The sequence below is a fragment of the Coregonus lavaretus genome (assembly GCF_964263955.1).
Source record: "Coregonus lavaretus genome assembly, chromosome: 15".
Taxonomy (NCBI): Eukaryota; Metazoa; Chordata; class Actinopteri; order Salmoniformes; family Salmonidae; genus Coregonus; species Coregonus lavaretus.
The window spans coordinates 45,296,861-45,314,915 of NC_140002.1; the positions used below are offsets into that span (position 1 = coordinate 45,296,861).

Consider the following 18,055-nt stretch of genomic DNA (forward strand, 5'->3'; position numbering starts at 1 on the left):
ACAGACAAATTTAGATTTTTTTTTCCAGAAAATCACATTGTAGGATTTTTAATGAATTTATTTGCAAATTATGGTGGAAAATAAGTATTTGGTCACCTACAAACAAGCAAGATTTCTGGCTCTCACAGACCTGTAACTTCTTCTTTAAGAGGCTCCTCTGTCCTCCACTCGTTACCTGTATTAATGGCACCTGTTTGAACTTGTTATCAGTATAAAAGACACCTGTCCACAACTTCAAACAGTCACACTCCAAACTCCACTATGGCCAAGACCAAAGAGCTGTCGAAGGACACCAGAAACAAAATTGTAGACCTGCACCAGGCTGGGAAGACTGAATCTGCAATAGGTAAGCAGCTTGGTTTGAAGAAATCAACTGTGGGAGCAGTTATTAGGAAATGGAAGACATACAAGACCACTGATAATCTCCCTCGATCTGGGGCTCCACGCAATATCTCACCCCGTGGGGTCAAAATGATCACAAGAACGGTGAGCAAAAATCCCAGAACCACACGGGGGGACCTAGTGAATGACCTGCAGAGAGCTGGGACCAAAGTAACAAAGCCTACCATCAGTAACACACTACGCCGCCAGGGACTCAAATCCTGCAGTGCCAGACGTGTCCCCCTGCTTAAGCCAGTACATGTCCAGGCCCGTCTGAAGTTTGCTAGAGTGCATTTGGATGATCCAGAAGAGGATTGGGAGAATGTCATATGGTCAGATGAAACCAAAATAGAACTTTTTGGTAAAAACTCAACTCGTCGTGTTTGGAGGACAAAGAATGCTGAGTTGCATCCAAAGAACACCATACCTACTGTGAAGCATGGGGGTGGAAACATCATGCTTTGGGGCTGTTTTTCTGCAAAGGGACCAGGACGACTGATCTGTGTAAAGGAAAGAATGAATGGGGCCATGTATCGTGAGATTTTGAGTGAAAACCTCCTTCCATCAGCAAGGGCATTGAAGATGAAACGTGGCTGGGTCTTTCAGCATGACAATGATCCCAAACACACCGCCCGGGCAACGAAGGAGTGGCTTCGTAAGAAGCATTTCAAGGTCCTGGAGTGGCCTAGCCAGTCTCCAGATCTCAACCCCATAGAAAATCTTTGGAGGGAGTTGAAAGTCCGTGTTGCCCAGCGACAGCCCCAAAACATCACTGCTCTAGAGGAGATCTGCATGGAGGAATGGGCCAAAATACCAGCAACAGTGTGTGAAAACCTTGTGAAGACTTACAGAAAACGTTTGACCTGTGTCATTGCCAACAAAGGGTATATAACAAAGTATTGAGAAACTTTTGTTATTGACCAAATACTTATTTTCCACCATAATTTGCAAATAAATTCATTAAAAATCCTACAATGTGATTTTCTGGAATTTTTTTCTCATTTTGCCTGTCATAGTTGACGTGTACCTATGATGAAAATTACAGGCCTCTCTCATCTTTTTAAGTGGGAGAACTTGCACAATTGGTGGCTGACTAAATACATTTTTTCCCCACTGTACATGGCCGTCTGAAGTTTGCCAATGAACATCTGAATGATTCAGAGGAGAACTGGGTGAAAGTGTTGTGGTCAGATGAGACTAAAATGGAGCTCTTTGGCATCAACTCAACTCGCCGTGTTTGGAGGAGGAGGAATGCTGTCTATGACCCCAAGAACACCATCCCCACCGTCAAACATGGAGGTGGAAACATTATGCTTTGGGGGTGTTTTTCTGCTAAGGGGACAGGACAACTTCACCGCATCAAAGGGACGATGGACGGGCCAAGTTCCCTCAGCCAGGGCATTGAAAATGGGTCGTGGATGGGTATTCCAGCATGACAATGACCCAAAACACACGGCCAAGGCAACAAAGGAGTGGCTCAAGAAGAGGCACATTAAGGTCCTGGAGTGGCCTAGCCAGTCTCCAGACCTTAATCCCATAGAAAATCTGTGGAGGGAGCTGAAGGTTTGAGTTGCCAAACGTCAGCCTCGAAACCTTAAAGACTTGGAGAAGATCTGCAAAGAGGAGTGGGACAAAATCCCTCCTGAGATGTGTGCAAACCTGGTGGCCAACTACAAGAAATGTCTGACCTCTGTGATTGCCAACAAGGGTTTTGCCACCAAGTACTAAGTCATGTTTTGCAGAGGGGTCAAATACTTATTTCCCTCATTAAAATGCAAATCAATTTATAACATTTTTGACATGTGTTTTTTCTGGATTTTTTTGTTGTTATTCTATCTCTCACTGTTCAAATAAACCTACCATTAAAATTATAGACTGATCATTTCTTTGTCAGTGGGCAAACATACAAAATCAGCAGGGGATCAAATACTTTTTTCCCTCACTGTAGGGTCTGTCTATATATGGAAAAATAAACGTTAAAAAATGTAGACCAATCGATTGGTTGTTGTTGTCGGGGACAGCCCTAGTAGAAATGCAGGAAATGAGCTTTAGATGGCCAAAAAATTCAGAGGAAGGTCCTCCAGACCCACTGCCAGGTTATGTCCCTCTCACTTTTAAAACCAAAGTTGCGCCCCTGAGGAGAGGCGATTGAAAGCAGATGAGGAAATGTGGCTTGGATGGCAGAAATGATATAGTAAAACCTGCAAAAGAGTGAATGTAAACCAGGGGGAAAACGCACTACCTTCCCCTGTGCCCAATAAAAAAAACACACACAACCCTCCCCAAAAAGTCCGATTTTGCAACCTAATACATCCGATAATAAGCACTGAGCTTTGTTGACAGAGCGGTGTGCTTTCTCGCAACGACTTTTGAGGATTTTAGATGTTGTGGTGGTAATCTGCAAAGTTGTTTCTGTGGGTCGTAAAAAGCCAAATTAACATGACACAAACTGAATTAAATGTAAAAGGCTTTGAAAATAAAAAGCTTGTGGTACGGTCAGTGCTCCATTGACATTTCATAGAGATATGCTTGTTTTGTGAGAAATCTTGAAAAAATAACAGGAATTTTGCATTAATATGAAAAGCATATACTAAAATATAAAAATACTTCATGTCATGTCTTAAAATCTATCTTAACTCTGTATTGTTTTATGTCCTGCGGATTCGACAAGAAAGATGACAAGTTCAGGAGGAAAGTGGACCTGTCAGGTAGCCTTCATTCAGCCTGTCAAGTAGGCTTGATGCAGTGCAATTTTTCTTATGTTTATTCACTTTTTTTCTCTGGCCTCCGTTGATTTAGTCACCCTAATTTTGGGCGTCGTACAACGGTAAAACTCCAACTTTTGAACGGATTGTGATAGAGACATGAGGTTTGGACCATTGGTTTTCTTAGAGGATTATCTACACTTTTAACATTATTTTACCCATTGGTCAAAAAATATGCGTTTTTGATTGGACACCCTAAACTCTAAACCTTTTACCTTTAACCATTCCAGTTCGGAGCAGCTGACTGTTCTGAGTGAGGTGATGTGTTGTATCTGAATCTGTCCTGTTGTCCTCCTCTCCGTGTCTGCAGTGTTGAGTTTGTGACCATCAGTCCTGACGGGTTCCGCTACCGCTCCCAGATGTTCCCCACCGTTAACGGACTGTTCCGCTGGTTCAAAGACCACTTCCAGGAACCGGTACCAGGTATGAGGGTCGTTCCACGAATAGAGTACGTTTTGGGTAGTGTAACTTGATTTAAATAAATAAATAAAAATAATTTCACGGAATGTTAACATTCTGTCATGTTTTCCCATCTCAAGGGGTTTTAAACAAAATAAAATACCATTGTAAGTGCTAGGGTTGAGCGGAATCCAGATGTTCATATTGTCCTACCGTCCTTCTCTCATCATGGGATTTACGGTAGTACCGTTTTAGTACACAAGGGGCAGTAAAACGCAAAAAAGCCCATTAGGCATTCAGTTCACATAAGTTTCAGCACCACACAAATAATGGACAGTTCCCTGATCCACTGCGTGCGTGGCTGGTAGCCTATATGTCTGCCTCACCACTCACAGAATGGAATTCGCAACACAACAAGCTCCTGGGTTTGCAAAAAAATTATCTTGATTTCAAAGTTTTCTGACACGCAATATAATTGTTCTGAATCGTGAGCCGACCTGCGGGTTGAAGAATATTTTCATTCCACCCGCCAGCAGATTAATTTTTTTGAGGGTCAACCGTGGGTAACTTGTGGGTATCCGCCCAGATGCAAGATGCTCTCACACACAGTCTCTCCCTCGCACAGGTTAGGCTCAGGTTAAAAACAATTTCATGATACTATTCGAATAGTGACACTATTTCAAACGCCCATCCCTACTTTGTGCTATTTTGGATTGTATTGGTTGTATTTCTGTCTCTGTGTAACTGTGTTTTTTGTACCCCCCCCCCCCCCCCCCCCAGGCATCACCCCCAGCAGTAGTAGTCGAACACGGACACCTGCGTCTGTCAACGCTACACCAGCTAACATCAACATCGCAGGTCAGTCACACACACCAGCAATTTTGATTTTTTTTTGTGTTCTATCCAAACAGATACCCTATAGAGTTACAGTATTTCTGACTGTTGTCTTTCTCCCTCCTTCCTGCCCTCCCCCCTACGTATCTCTCTTTCTCTCTCTGTCTTTCAGACCTGACGCGAGCGGTCAACGCTCTCCCGCGCAACATGACCTCTCAGATGTTCAGTGCCATCGCCGCGGTGACAGGGCAGGGCCAGGGCCAGAACGCAAACACCACGCCCGCCCAGTGGGGCTCCAGCCAATACGGTTACACCGGGGGCAGCAGCGGGGGTGGGGGAGGCAGCTCCTCAGCCTATCACGTGAGTGCTTTTTATGTTTTGGGTTTATAGCACTAATCGCTTTCCCAATGGTCCAATCGCTTTTCTATTATATTGGGGTATAATTAAGGTAACTCACCTCAACCACTGCCAGTGTGTAGCACCCACCTGAGTGACGCTAAGGAAGCTTGCTGTGGCAGAAAGATCATCAAACATAGACCATAATCACATTGGAGAGATGAAAAGTGAATAGTGAAATATTAAAAATGGAATGTTCTCTTTCTTTTACTGATGTTTGCCACAAATCAGTTGATTGATTGACGGACTGACTGATTGAATTACCGATTGATTTGCAGGTATTTGCAACGCCCCAGCAGCCGATGGCGACGCCCATGATGACCCCCAGCTACTCGTACACCACCCCCAGCCAGCAGACCATGGGTACGCCCCAGTACCCCTCCTCCACCCCCTTGTCCTCCCACGGACACACCCACAGCAGCCATGGTCACACACAGAGCAGCCATGGGCATGGCCACAGCAGCAGCAGCAGCAGCAGTCAACATGGACACTCATCCAACACACCTTCCTCCTCCTCCACCTCTTCCAGAGGACGCACGCCGCAGAAGCCTAAGTAAGTAGAGATGGGGAGTGTGTGTGTGTGTGGTTTAGCTGGATGTGTGGACGTGTGTGTATAAGATGGAGTTTAAATAGTGTTCTAAGCCAAATTCCAAAGGATGTGCCCCCAGCCTCAATGTTTGGAGTTTTGCACCCCCTTCTTGTGACAAAGAGCTAGATAGCCCTGATAACACTGCACCATCGAAGCTGCCCTGTACCTAACCTAGCCATCTAAAAGACTACAACATCCAAACTGGAAAGCCTACAACATCCAGACTGCCCTGTACCTAACCCAGCCTTCTATAATACTTTTCCCCCCCCCTTTTTTTTTTTTTTTTCTTTATTTCAATATCTAATTGAGACCAAGGCCAAAGGGAGCCCTGCATGTACACAATCATACAAATTCACAATATTTACAATTCCAACACAATAAAAACATATAATATTTACAAGCAATTTCAGAAAAGTAACTTGCAAAACACAATCATGAAAAACAAACATTCCTCAGTAAAAAGGACATCTGAATTGCCCTAGCAGCACCAAAACATCCAACTTCAGAGAGTTTTGGAGATCATTCCACAAGTAAGGTGTAAAAAAAACTAAACGCAGATCTACCTAACTCAGTGGAGACCGAAGGGATCTCCAGAGTTAGCCATTATAATTGTTTTTAACAATTTTAGTCATTTAGCAGACGCTCGTTTGTCTGAGACCGGGTCTGGTAGCTCGCACGCCTGTAGGTTAACAATTAAATAAGGTATGGCAGAAGTTTGTGCAAGAGGTTCCCCCCAATTGTCCCCATGTTGGAGACTAAGAGATTTGAAAGTCTAGGTTTGAAATAAAATGTCACCAGTTACTGTTCCAAACAATCTGATCATTCACCGAATGGTGGCGTTCTAAACATGCGCAAATTCCTATAGGAACACAGCCATTTCAAAAGCGCAGGGCTTGTGCCAACATGCCATGCCTTCATTTTATGTCTTACAGGAATGATATACATATGAGGAGAAAACTGAAGTCTCTACCTATCCATTAATGTACATGCAGTGGAGACGTCAAGCGCTTTGGAGACGTTATGTGATGTTCTGCAATGTAGTGGAAGAACTGGGAATCAGACAGGAGATATACATTGCATTCGGAAAGTATTCTGACCCCTTGACCTTTTCCACGTTTTGTTACGTTACAGCCTTATTCTAAAATTGATTAAATTGTTGTTTTTTCCCTCATCAATCTACACAAAATACCTCATTGACAAAGAAAAAACTGTTTTTTTGAAAATGTTGCAAATGTATCAAAAAAAACAAACGGAAATATGACATTTACATAAGTATTCAGACTCAGTACTTTGTTTACGCACCTTTGGTAGCGATTACAGCCTCAAGTCTTCTTTGGTATGACGCTACAAGCTTGGCACACATTCTTCTCTGCAGATCCTCTCAAGCTCTGTCAGGTTGGATGGGGAGCGTTGCTGCACAGCTATTTTCAGGTCTCTCCAGAGATGTTCGATCGGGTTCAAGTCCGGGCTCTGGCTGGACCACTCAAGGACATTCAGAGACTTGTCCCGAAGCCACTCCTGCGTTGTCTTGGCTGTGTGCTTAGGGTCGTTGTCCTGTTGGAAGGTGAACCTTTGCCCCAGTTTGAGGTCCTGAGCGTTCTGGAGCAGGTTTTCATCAAGGATCTCTCTGTACTTTGCTCCGTTCATCTTTCCCTCGATCCCTACTAGTCTCCCAGTCCCTGCCGCTGAAAAACATCCCCACAGCATGATGCTGCCACTACCATGCTTCACCGTAGGGATGGTGCCAGGTTTCCTCCAGACTTGACGCTTGGCATTCAGGCCAAAGAGTTCAGTCTTGGTTTCATCACACCAGAGAATCTTGTTTCTCATGGTCTGAGAGTCCTTTAGGTGCCTTTTGGCAAACTCCAAGCGGGCTGTCATGTGCCTTTTACTGAGGAGTGGCTTCCGTCTGGCCACTTTACCATAAAAGCCTGATTGGTGGAGTGCTGCAGAGATGGTTGTCCTTCTGGAAGGTTTTCCCATCTCCACAGAGGAACTCTGTCAGAGTGACCATCGGGTTCTTGGTCACCTCCCTGACCAAGGCCCTTCTCCCCCGATTGCTCAGTTTGGCCGGGCGGCCAGCTCTAGAAAGAGTCTTGGTGGTTGCAAACTTCTTCCATTTAAGAATGATGGAGGCCACTGTGTTCTTGGGGACGTTCAATGCTGCAGACATTTTTTGGTACTCTTCCCCAGCTCTGTGCCTCGACACAATCCTGTCTCGGAGCTCTACGGACAATTCCTTCGTCCTCGAGACTTGGTTTTTGCTCTGACATGCACTGTCAACTGTGGGACCTTATATAGACAGGTGTGTGCCTTTCCAAATCATGTCCAATCAATTTAATATACCACAGGTGGACTCTAATCAAGATGTAGAAACATCTCAAGGATGATCAATGGAAACAGGGTGCACCTGCGCAAAATTTAGTCTCATAGCAATACTTTGCAAACATTTCAAAAAAACTGTTTTTTGAGTAGATTGATGAGGGAAAACATTTATTTAATCAATTTTAGAATAAGGCTGTAACGTAACAAAATGTGGAAAAAGGCAAGGGGTCTGAATACTTTCCGAATGCAATGTATATCTCCTGTCTGATTCCCAGTTCTTCCACTACATAGCAGTAGAAGATCACATGACGTCTCTTGGCCACTTGAAACCAGTTATGTCTGGTTTGGGTAGTGAATCACTGTGCCAAAATGTCTGAACGGATTTTCAAGCCTGACATCTTAAAATGACCTAAGCAATCAGGCTTTACATTAATAAGACACAAGATAGGAAACTTCAATCTTCTTTTCCTATTCACTTTTCCTATTGTAAACAATAAGCTAGATCAGTGTTTCCCAACGCTGGTCCTCGAGTACCCCCAACAGTAAACAGTTTTGTTGTAGTCCTTGACAAACACACCTCATTCAACTCATTGAGGGCTTGATGATTAGCTGACAAGTTGAATCAGGTGTGCTTGTCCAGGGTTACAATACAAATGTGTGCTGTTGGGGGCAATGTTCCCTCTAAGCTGCATGGCCATGGCCTGCATTCAGCTCCTCTCGGACTGCCACAGAATTAATATCAGCCCACGCAGAGAAGCACGAGATTGAACTTCACTCAACTTTCTAGAGTTTTCCCCTTTAGTTAACACTCAACGTTCCGCTCTACTGTGGGAATTGTGCTCAAATCATCGCAATATTAGCCACTTTCAATGTAACATACCGAAACAAAACTAACTATGCAATACTTAGAATGCAAAACTAACTGCAAGAGATTTTCTTGTAGGCAGAGCGCATTGGAGTAGGATTTTATTGCAATGACAGGCAGGACTCAGGCCCGTACTCTACACAGACCGGTGCGCCATAACCAATCAGAGCACATTTGTTCATATTCTTTGCTAGTTAGTAAGTTAGTAGCTCAGTTACAGTGGCTTGCGGAAGTATTCAACTGCTCCAGCTCCTTCAAGTTGGATGGGTTCCGCTGGTGTACAGCAGTCTTTAAGTCATACCACAGATTCTCAATTGGATTGAGGTCTGGGCTTTGACTAGGCCATTCCAAGACATTTAAATGTTTCCCCTTAAACCACTCGAGTGTTGCTTTAGCAGTATGCTTAGGGTCATTGTCCTGCTGGAAGGTGAACCTCCGTCCCAGTCTCAAATCTCTGGAAGAATGAAACCGGTTTCCCTCAAGAATTTCCCTGTATTTAGCGCCATCCATCATTCCTTAAATTCTGACCAGTTTCCCAGTCCCTGCCAATGAAAAACATCCCCACAGTATGATGTTGCCACCACCATGCTTCACTGTGGGGATGGTGTACTCGGGGTGATGAGAGGTGTTGGGTTTGCGCCAGACATAGCGTTTTCCTTGATGGCCAAAAAGCTCAATTTTAGTCTCATCTGACCAGAGTACCTTCTTCCATATGTTTGGGGAGTCTCCCACATGGCTTTTGGCGAACACCAAACGTTTCTGCTTATTTTTTTCTTTAAGCAATGGCTTTTTTCTGGCCACTCTTCCGTAAAGCCCAGCTCTGTGTAGTGTATGGCTTAAAGTGGTCGTAAGGACGAATACTTCAATCTCCGCTGTGGAGCTTTGCAGTTCCTTCAGGGTTATCTTTGGTCTCGTTGTTGCCTCTCTGATTAATGCTCTCCTTGCCTGGTCTGTGAGTTTTGGTGGGCGACCCTCTCTTGGCAGGTTTGTTGTGGTGCCATATTCTTTCCATTTTTTAATAATGGATTTAATGGTGCTCCATGGGATGTTCAAAGTTTTGAATATTTTTTTATAACCCAACCCAGATCTGTACTTCTCCACAACTTTGTCCCTGAGCTGTTTGGAGAGCTCCTTGGTCTTCATGGTTCCGCTTGCTTGGTGGTGCCCCTTGCTTAGTGGTGTTGCAGACTCTGGGGCCTTTCAGAACAGGTGTATATATACAGAGATCATGTGACAGATCATGTGACACTTAGATTGCACACAGGTGGACTTTATTTAACTAATTATGTGACTTCTAAAGGTAATTGGTTGCACCAGATCTTATTTAGGGGCTTCATAGCAAAGTGGGTGAATACATATGCACGCACTACTTTTCCGTTCTTTATTTTGTATAATTGTTTTGAAACAAGTAATTTTTTTTCATTTCACTTCACCAATTTGAACTATTTTGTGTATGTCCATTACATGAAATCCAAATAAAAATCCATTGAAATTACAGGTTGTAATGCAACAAAATAGGAAAAACGCCAATGGGGATGAATACTTTTGCAAGGCACTGTATAGCTAACTTCCAGCAAGAGCACAAAATGTTCAAGTTTGCGCTCCGCAGACCTGACATTTGCTCAGTGCCGGGAAACAATTTAAGGGAACATTGGTTGGGGGTACTCGAGGACCAGGGTTGGGAAACACTGAGCTAGATCAACGGCGCATGTGGAGGATGCATACAAGGTAATGTAGATAGAGAAAGAAATGCATTGCTTTACAATGACATTTTACATTTACATTTTAGTCATTTAGCAGACGCTCTTATCCAGAGCGACTTACAGTTAGTGAATACATATATATATATATTTTTTTTTATACTGGCCCCCCGTGGGAATCGAACCCACAACCCTGGCATTGCAAACGCCATGCTCTATCAACTGAGCTACATCCCTGCCGGCCATTCCCTCCCCTACCCTGGACGACGCTGGGCCAATTGTGCGCCGCCCATGAGTCTCCCGGTCACGGCCGGCTGCGACTTGACCTACATTGCATACTCTGAATATGACCGTAGCACATGATTTATGGCCTTTATGGAAGGGGGGAGAGATTTGTATGACATTGCCAGCAGCAAGATTTGAGTTTGATTTCCAAAAAGACAAGGACTGTAGCTTTTAAAAGATATGTCACATTCTATTTTTCTGATATGTCACATTCTATCCCCCAATGTCGATGGACCCGGTACTTGGTCGAGTTTAACAGGTTAACTAACTCATCAATATGCTTTTTGAAAGAGGGCTTTTCGTAAATCCAGATACCCAGATATATAAACTCAGCAAAAAAATAAACGTCCCTTTTTCAGGACCCTGTCTTTCAAAGATAATTCGTAAAAATCCAAAACACTGTTTCCCATGCTTGTTCAATGAACCATAAACAATTAATGAACATGCACCTGTGGAATGGTCGTTAAGATTAACAGCTTACAGACGGTAGGCAATTAAGGTCACAGTTATGAAAACTTAGGACACTAAAGAGGCCTTTCTACTGACTGAAAAACACCAAAAGAAAGATGCCCAGGGTCCCTGCTCATCTGTGTGAACGTGCCTTAGGCATGCTGCAAGGAGGCATGAGGAGTGCAGATGTGGCCAGGGCAATAAATTGCAATGTCTGTACTGTGAGACGCCAAAGACCGTGCTACAGTGAGACAGGACGGACAGCTGATCGTCCTCGCAGTGGCAGACCACGTGTAACAACACCTGCACAGGATCGGTACATCCGTACATCACACCTGCGGGACAGGTACAGGATGGCAACAACTGCCCGAGTTACACCAGGAACGCACAATCCCTCCATCAGTGCTCAGACTGTCCGCAATAGGCTGAGAGAGGCTGGACTGAGGGCTTGTAGGCCTGTTTTAAGGTAGGCCCTCACCAGACATCACCGGCAACAACGTCGCCTATGGGCACAAACCCACCGTCGCTGGACCAGACAGGACTGGCAAAAAGTGCTCTTCACTGACAAGTCGCGGTTTTGTCTCACCAGGGTTGATGGTCGGATTTGCGTTTATCGTCGAAGGAATGAGCATTACACCGAGGCCTGTACTCTGAAGCAGGATCGATTTGGAGGTGGAGGGTCCGTCATAGTCTGGGGCGGTGTGTCACAGCATCATCGGACTGAGCTTGTTGTCATTGCAGGCAATCTCAACGCTGTGCATTACAGGGAAGACATCCTCCTCCCTCATGTGGTACCCTTCCTGCAGGCTCATCCTGACATGACCCTCCAGCATGACAATGCCACCAGCCATACTGCTCGTTCTGTGCGTGATTTCCTGCAAGACAGGAATGTCAGTGTTCTGCCATGGCCAGCGAAGAGCCCGGATCTCAATCTCATTGATCACGTCTGGGACCTGTTGGATCGGAGGGTGAGGGAGAAATGTCTGGGAACTTGCAGGTGCCTTGGTGGAAGAGTGGGGTAACATCTCACAATAAGGACGGGCAAATCTGGTGCAGTCCATGAGGAGGAGATGCACTGCAGTACTTAATGCAGCTGGTGGCCACACCAGATACTGACTGTTACTTTTGATTTTGACCCCACCTTTGTTCAGGGACACATTATTCAATTTATGTTAGTCACATGTCTGTGGAACTTGTTCAGTTTATGTCTCAGTTGTTGAATTGTTGAAAAATAAACGCAGTTGACAGTGAGAGGACGTTTCTTTTTTTTGCTGAGTTTAGAAGCGGGGACACAGTCAATGTAGACACCATCCACCGTTTTTGGAAAATAACATATACAGTGGGGAAAAAAAAGTATTTAGTCAGCCACTATTTGTGCAAGTTCTCCCACTTAAAAAGATGAGAGAGGCCTGTAATTTTCATCATAGGCACACGTCAACTATGACAGACAAATTTAGGAAAAAAAATCCAGAAAATCACATTGTAGGATTTTTAATGAATTTATTTGCAAATTATGGTGGAAAATAAGTATTTGGTCACCTACAAACAAGCAAGATTTCTGGCTCTCACAGACCTGTAACTTCTTCTTTAAGAGGCTCCTCTGTCCTCCACTCGTTACCTGTATTAATGGCACCTGTTTGAACTTGTTATCAGTATAAAAGACACCTGTCCACAACCTCAAACAGTCACACTCCAAACTCCACTATGGCCAAGACCAAAGAGCTGTCAAAGGACACCAGAAACAAAATTGTAGACCTGCACCAGGCTGGGAAGACTGAATCTGCAATAGGTAAGCAGCTTGGTTTGAAGAAATCAACTGTGGGAGCAATTATTAGGAAATGGAAGACATACAAGACCACTGATAATCTCCCTCGATCTGGGGCTCCACGCAAGATCTCACCCCGTGGGGTCAAAATGATCACAAGAACGGTGAGCAGAAATCCCAGAACCACACGGGGGGACCTAGTGAATGACCTGCAGAGAGCTGGGACCAAAGTAACAAAGCCTACCATCAGTAACACACTACGCCGCCAGGGACTCAAATCCTGCAGTGCTAGACGTGTCCCCCTGCTTAAGCCAGTACATGTCCAGGCCCGTCTGAAGTTTGCTAGAGTGCATCCAGAAGAGGATTGGGAAAATGTCATATGGTCAGATGAAACCAAAATATAACTTTTTGGTAAAAACTCAACTCGTCGTGTTTGGAGGACAAAGAATGCTGAGTTGCATCCAAAGAACACCATACCTACTGTGAAGTATGGGGGTGGAAACATCATGCTTTGGGGCTGTTTTTCTGCAAAGGGACCAGGACGACTGATCCGTGTAAAGGAACGAATGAATGGGGCCATGTATCGTGAGATTATGAGTGAAAACCTCCTTCCATCAGCAAGGGCATTGAAGATGAAACGTGGCTGGGTCTTTCAGCATGACAATGATCCCAAACACACCGCCCGGGCAATGAAGGAGTGGCTTCGTAAGAAGCATTTCAAGGTCCTGGAGTGGCCTAGCCAGTCTCCTGATCTCAACCCCATAGAAAATCTTTGGAGGGAGTTGAAAGTCTGTGTTGCCCAGCGACAGCCCCAAAACATCACTGCTCTAGAGGAGATCTTTATGGAGGAATGGGCCAAAATACCAGCAACAGTGTGTGAAAACCTTGTGAAGACTTACAGAAAACGTTTGACCTGTGTCATTGCCAACAAAGGGTATATAACAAAGTATTGAGAAACTTTTGTTATTGACCAAATACTTATTTTCCACCATAATTTGCAAATAAATTCATAAAAAATCCTACAATGTGATTTTCTGGATTTTTTTTCTCATTTTGTCTGTCATAGTTGACGTGTACCTATGATGAAAATTACAGGCCTCTCTCATCTTTTTAAGTGGGAGAACTTGCACAATTGGTGGCTGACTAAATACTTTTTTTCCCCACTGTACTTAGTTTTACCTGCATTAAGTACCAATTTCAGTTCAAAGGCTTTTTGCAAAGCAAAAAAGCCAGATTGTAGTTCTGAAAGATCCTTGTCAACAGAAGGGGCAACAGAATACACAACAGTATCGTCCGCATACAATTTCTTACAAACTAATATTGTTTATATAGATAGTAAAAAGTACAGGGCCCAAATTCTACTCTTCGGGGACACCTTTAGTAATATCAAGGAAACCTGACAACACCATCAGAAGAAACACATTGTCCTGTCTGTCAGGTAGTTTTCAAACCAATTGCAGGCAGCCTGACCCAGGCCAATTGAAGATAGTCTACGAATTAATAAGGAATGGTCAACAGTGTCGAAAGCCATCAATAGGTCTATGAAAAGGGCAGCACAATGCTGCCTTTTGTCCATGCAATTTACAATGTAATTTATCACCAAAGAAGCAGCAGATATAGTGCTATGACCTGGCCTGAAACCATACCGATGGACACATTTGAAGCTAGAAAGGATGGACCCATTTGAAGCTAGAAAATATCTAATCTGAGTGTTGATGAAAGATTAAAAAATGTTCGATAGACAAGACAGTATAGAGATCAGGCTGTAATTATTCATGTCAGAGCGGTCACCACCTTTGTGGAGAGGGGGCACATGCCTCCAGACCCTAGGGATAGCACCCAAGATAATTTTCAGTTTAAAAATGTGTAAATGATTCCACAATTAGGGGAGCAGAAAGCAGCAGCAAGAAAGGATCAAGTAAATCATCCCCAGTGGGGTAAATCCCCACAACCGATAAATGCGTATTTTCGCTTATGGCGACATCTATAACCAAAAGCTAAAAACATTTGGGGATAGTGATATTTAGAGAACATGATGCCACAAGAGTTGATTTCAAATATATAGCCACCCCTCCCCCGTTTTTTGGTCTGTCACACCTGAAGATGTTGTAATTAGCCAATTATGTCAATGTCCTTATGCGGGATCGAAACATTTAGCCAAGTCTCTGTGAGAACCAAAATATCCCGGCTCATGTCATGCACCCAGATATCAAGAAGGTCCAAACTTTGCATGTTGAAATGTAACCAGGGCTCTAAAGTGCGACAAAATATTTAGATGTGCGACCAGGAGTTTTATTTTGGGAGCACTGTGCGACTATGAAAAAAAAATATCTCACACATCATGTTGTACTAATGATAAGGCTTTGCTGTACCATTGTTTACAAGTTCCCTAGAGAAACAAGCGATTGCAGATTCGTTAGAGTCATGGTTGCACCATTACTACAGCGAAACTGGCTTGTTTCTAGCTCAACCAGGTCAAAAGATCTGACCAATATTACCGGCACAACATTTTTATCTTCCTATAGCGCATCGCCAGGACCACATTTTACATTCGTATACCATGTCGTAAACCGTTCTAAAACTACTTGCACGTCGACGTCGTTAACCATCTGCCCTGTACCTAACCCAGCCCTCTAAAAGACTACAACATCCAAGCTGCCCTGTACCCAACCCCACCTTCTGCTCTCTGTCTCCCCCTGCAGGTCGAGCGGCAGCACGGCGGTGGACTGGGGCAAGATGGCGGAGCAGTGGCTCCAGGAGAAGGAGGCAGAGAGGAAGAAGCAGAAGACCCCCAGGATGACCCCACGGCCTTCCCCCAGCCCCATGATCGAGAGCACCCCCATGTCCATTGCTGGAGACGCCACACCCCTCCTGGACGAGAAGGACCGATAGGACAGGGCGGGGGCGGGGGCGGGGGGGGGGGGGGAGACTGTATCCCACCCTTCCGAATATACCAATCGCTCTCATCAACTCATCCATCCATCTGCACACCTGCTTGCCCCCTCAAACTGGAACCATGCCATTCAGATTCAGAGCCTCCTTACTTTCTTCTCCTCCTAGCCCACTAGCTAACCCTCCTTACCCACTTCTTGTGTCCCATTGGAATCTGTGTCTAGCTACTGTGTATCTAGTTTTTCTCCCGGCACATCTCTTCTCTTCTTCAGTCTATCCCTCTCTCTTTCCTCCCTCTTTTTTGCCAGCCACATCATCCAGTATTTTATTTAGTAAGGATATTAACACTGTCAGGCAGAGAGTCACATGGTTTACAAGTATATCTCTCTTTGGAGGACCAAAGAGAGAGCTAGTAGGCTTTGTTCCTGTGTTTCGTATTCTAACCAAGCTTAAACATGTCAATGATTCCACAATTAGGGGAGCAGAAAGCTGCAGCAAGAAAGGATCAAGCAAATCATCCCCAGTGGGGTAAATCCCCACAACAGATAAATGCGTATTTTTGCTTATGGCGACATCTATAACCAAAAGCTAAAAACATTTGGGGATAGTGATATTTAGAGAACATGATGCCACAAGAGTTGATTTGTTGTAAAGTACAACATCTTCAGGTGGAGGGGTGGCTACAGTTGAAGTCGGAAGTCTACATACACTTAGGTTGGAGTCATTAAAACTCGTTTTTCAACCACTCCACACATTTCTTGTTAACAAACTATAGTTTTGGCAAGTCGGTGCGCAAGTATAAACACCATGGGACCACGCAGCCGTCATACCGCTCAGGAAGGAGACGCGTTCTGTCTCCTAGAGATTAACGCACTTTGGTGCAAAAAGTGCAAATCAATCCCAGAACAACAGCAAAGGACCTTGTGACAATGCTGGAGGAAACGGGTACAAAAGTATCTATATCCACAGCAAAACGAGTCCTATATCAACATAACCTGAAAGGCTGCTCAGCAAGGAAGAAGCCACTGCTCCAAAACCACCATAAAAAAACCAGACTACGGTTTGCAACTGCACATGGGGACAAAGATCATACTTTTTGGAGAAATGTCCTCTGGTCTGATTAAACAAAAATAGAACTGTTTGGCCATAATGACCATCGTTATGTTTGGAGGAAAAAGGGGGATGCTTGCAAGCTAAAGAACACCATCCCAACCGTGAAGAACGGGGGTGGCAGCATCATGCTGTGGGGTGCTTTTCTGCAGGAGGGACTGGTGCACTTCACAAAATTGATGGCATCATGAGGAAGGAAAATGATGTGGATATATTGAAGCAACATCTCAAGACATCAGGAAGTTAAAGCTTGGTCGCAAATGGGTCTTCCAAATGGACAATGACCCCAAGCATACTTCCAAAGTTGTGGCAAAATGGCTTAAGGACAACAAAGTCAAGTTATTGGAGTGGCCATCACAAAGCCCTGACCTCAACCCTATAGAAGATGTGTGGGCAGAACTGAAAAAGTGTGTGCGAGCAAGGATGCCTACAAACCTGACTCAGTTACACCAGCTCTGTCAGGAGGAATGGGCCAAAATTCACCCAACTTATTGTGGGAAGCTTGTGGAAGGCTACCCGAAATGTTTGACCTAAGTTAAACAATTTAAAGGCAATACTACCAAATACTACTTGAGTGTATGTGAACTTCTGACCCACTGGGAATGTGATGAAATAAATAAAAGCTGAAATAAATCATTCTCTCTACTATTATTCTGACATTTCACATTCTTAAAATAAAGTGGTGATCCTAACTGACCTAAGACAGGGAATTTTTACTAGGATTAAATGTATTTGGCTAAGGTGTATGTAAACTTCCGACTTCAACTGTAGCCACCCCTCCACCTGAAGATGTTGTACTTTACAATGTCAATGTCCTTATGCGGGACATCACTACTGGTAAACATGGTAATGGATACTGTAGTGGCTTCCTTTCCTCTTTACCATAGCCACTGCCCTAGCCTGAAGCGGGGTTGTTTCGGACGCATACAGTCCACACTCAACGTTTCCAAACGGCCAAACATTCAATGAGATCCAGGGATATAGTGCAACAAAAATGTTTATTCTTCTTATCTAACAAAAAGGTATTCTCCAATCAACTTAAAGCAGAGATTACTTGAAATGCAAATACATCATATAATATGACCTGTCTGTCTGTATTTCTGTATGTCTATATGGTCAAAAAACTATACCGCTCCCGCATCTAGCAAGGACTCCTCCCCCTGAAGGCCCAACTTCCTGCCTTTATACTAACACAATTAACACAGTACAATGAATGGGCAAGAGGGGGGGCCAAAAACTGAGTTACACTAATAACAAATGAATATATCTCAATCCGGTAAATAAATCATAAAGGTACGT

General features: G+C 44.1%; 1 protein-coding gene across 1 annotated transcript in view; it reads left to right on the forward strand.

Annotated features, from left to right (window-relative positions):
• LOC311143067 (transcription elongation factor SPT6) overlaps positions 1 to 17,607 on the forward strand; it is a 60,327-nt gene extending 42,720 nt beyond the window's left edge. Inside the window, exons 34-38 of the mRNA XM_084178878.1 lie at positions 3,457 to 3,569; positions 4,326 to 4,403; positions 4,552 to 4,739; positions 5,054 to 5,328; positions 15,457 to 17,607. Coding sequence (XP_084035004.1) covers positions 3,457 to 3,569; positions 4,326 to 4,403; positions 4,552 to 4,739; positions 5,054 to 5,328; positions 15,457 to 15,646 — 844 coding nt within the window. The 3' untranslated portion in view covers positions 15,647 to 17,607. The remainder of the gene's footprint in view (positions 1 to 3,456; positions 3,570 to 4,325; positions 4,404 to 4,551; positions 4,740 to 5,053; positions 5,329 to 15,456) is intronic.
• Positions 17,608 to 18,055: the final 448 nt, after the last annotated feature.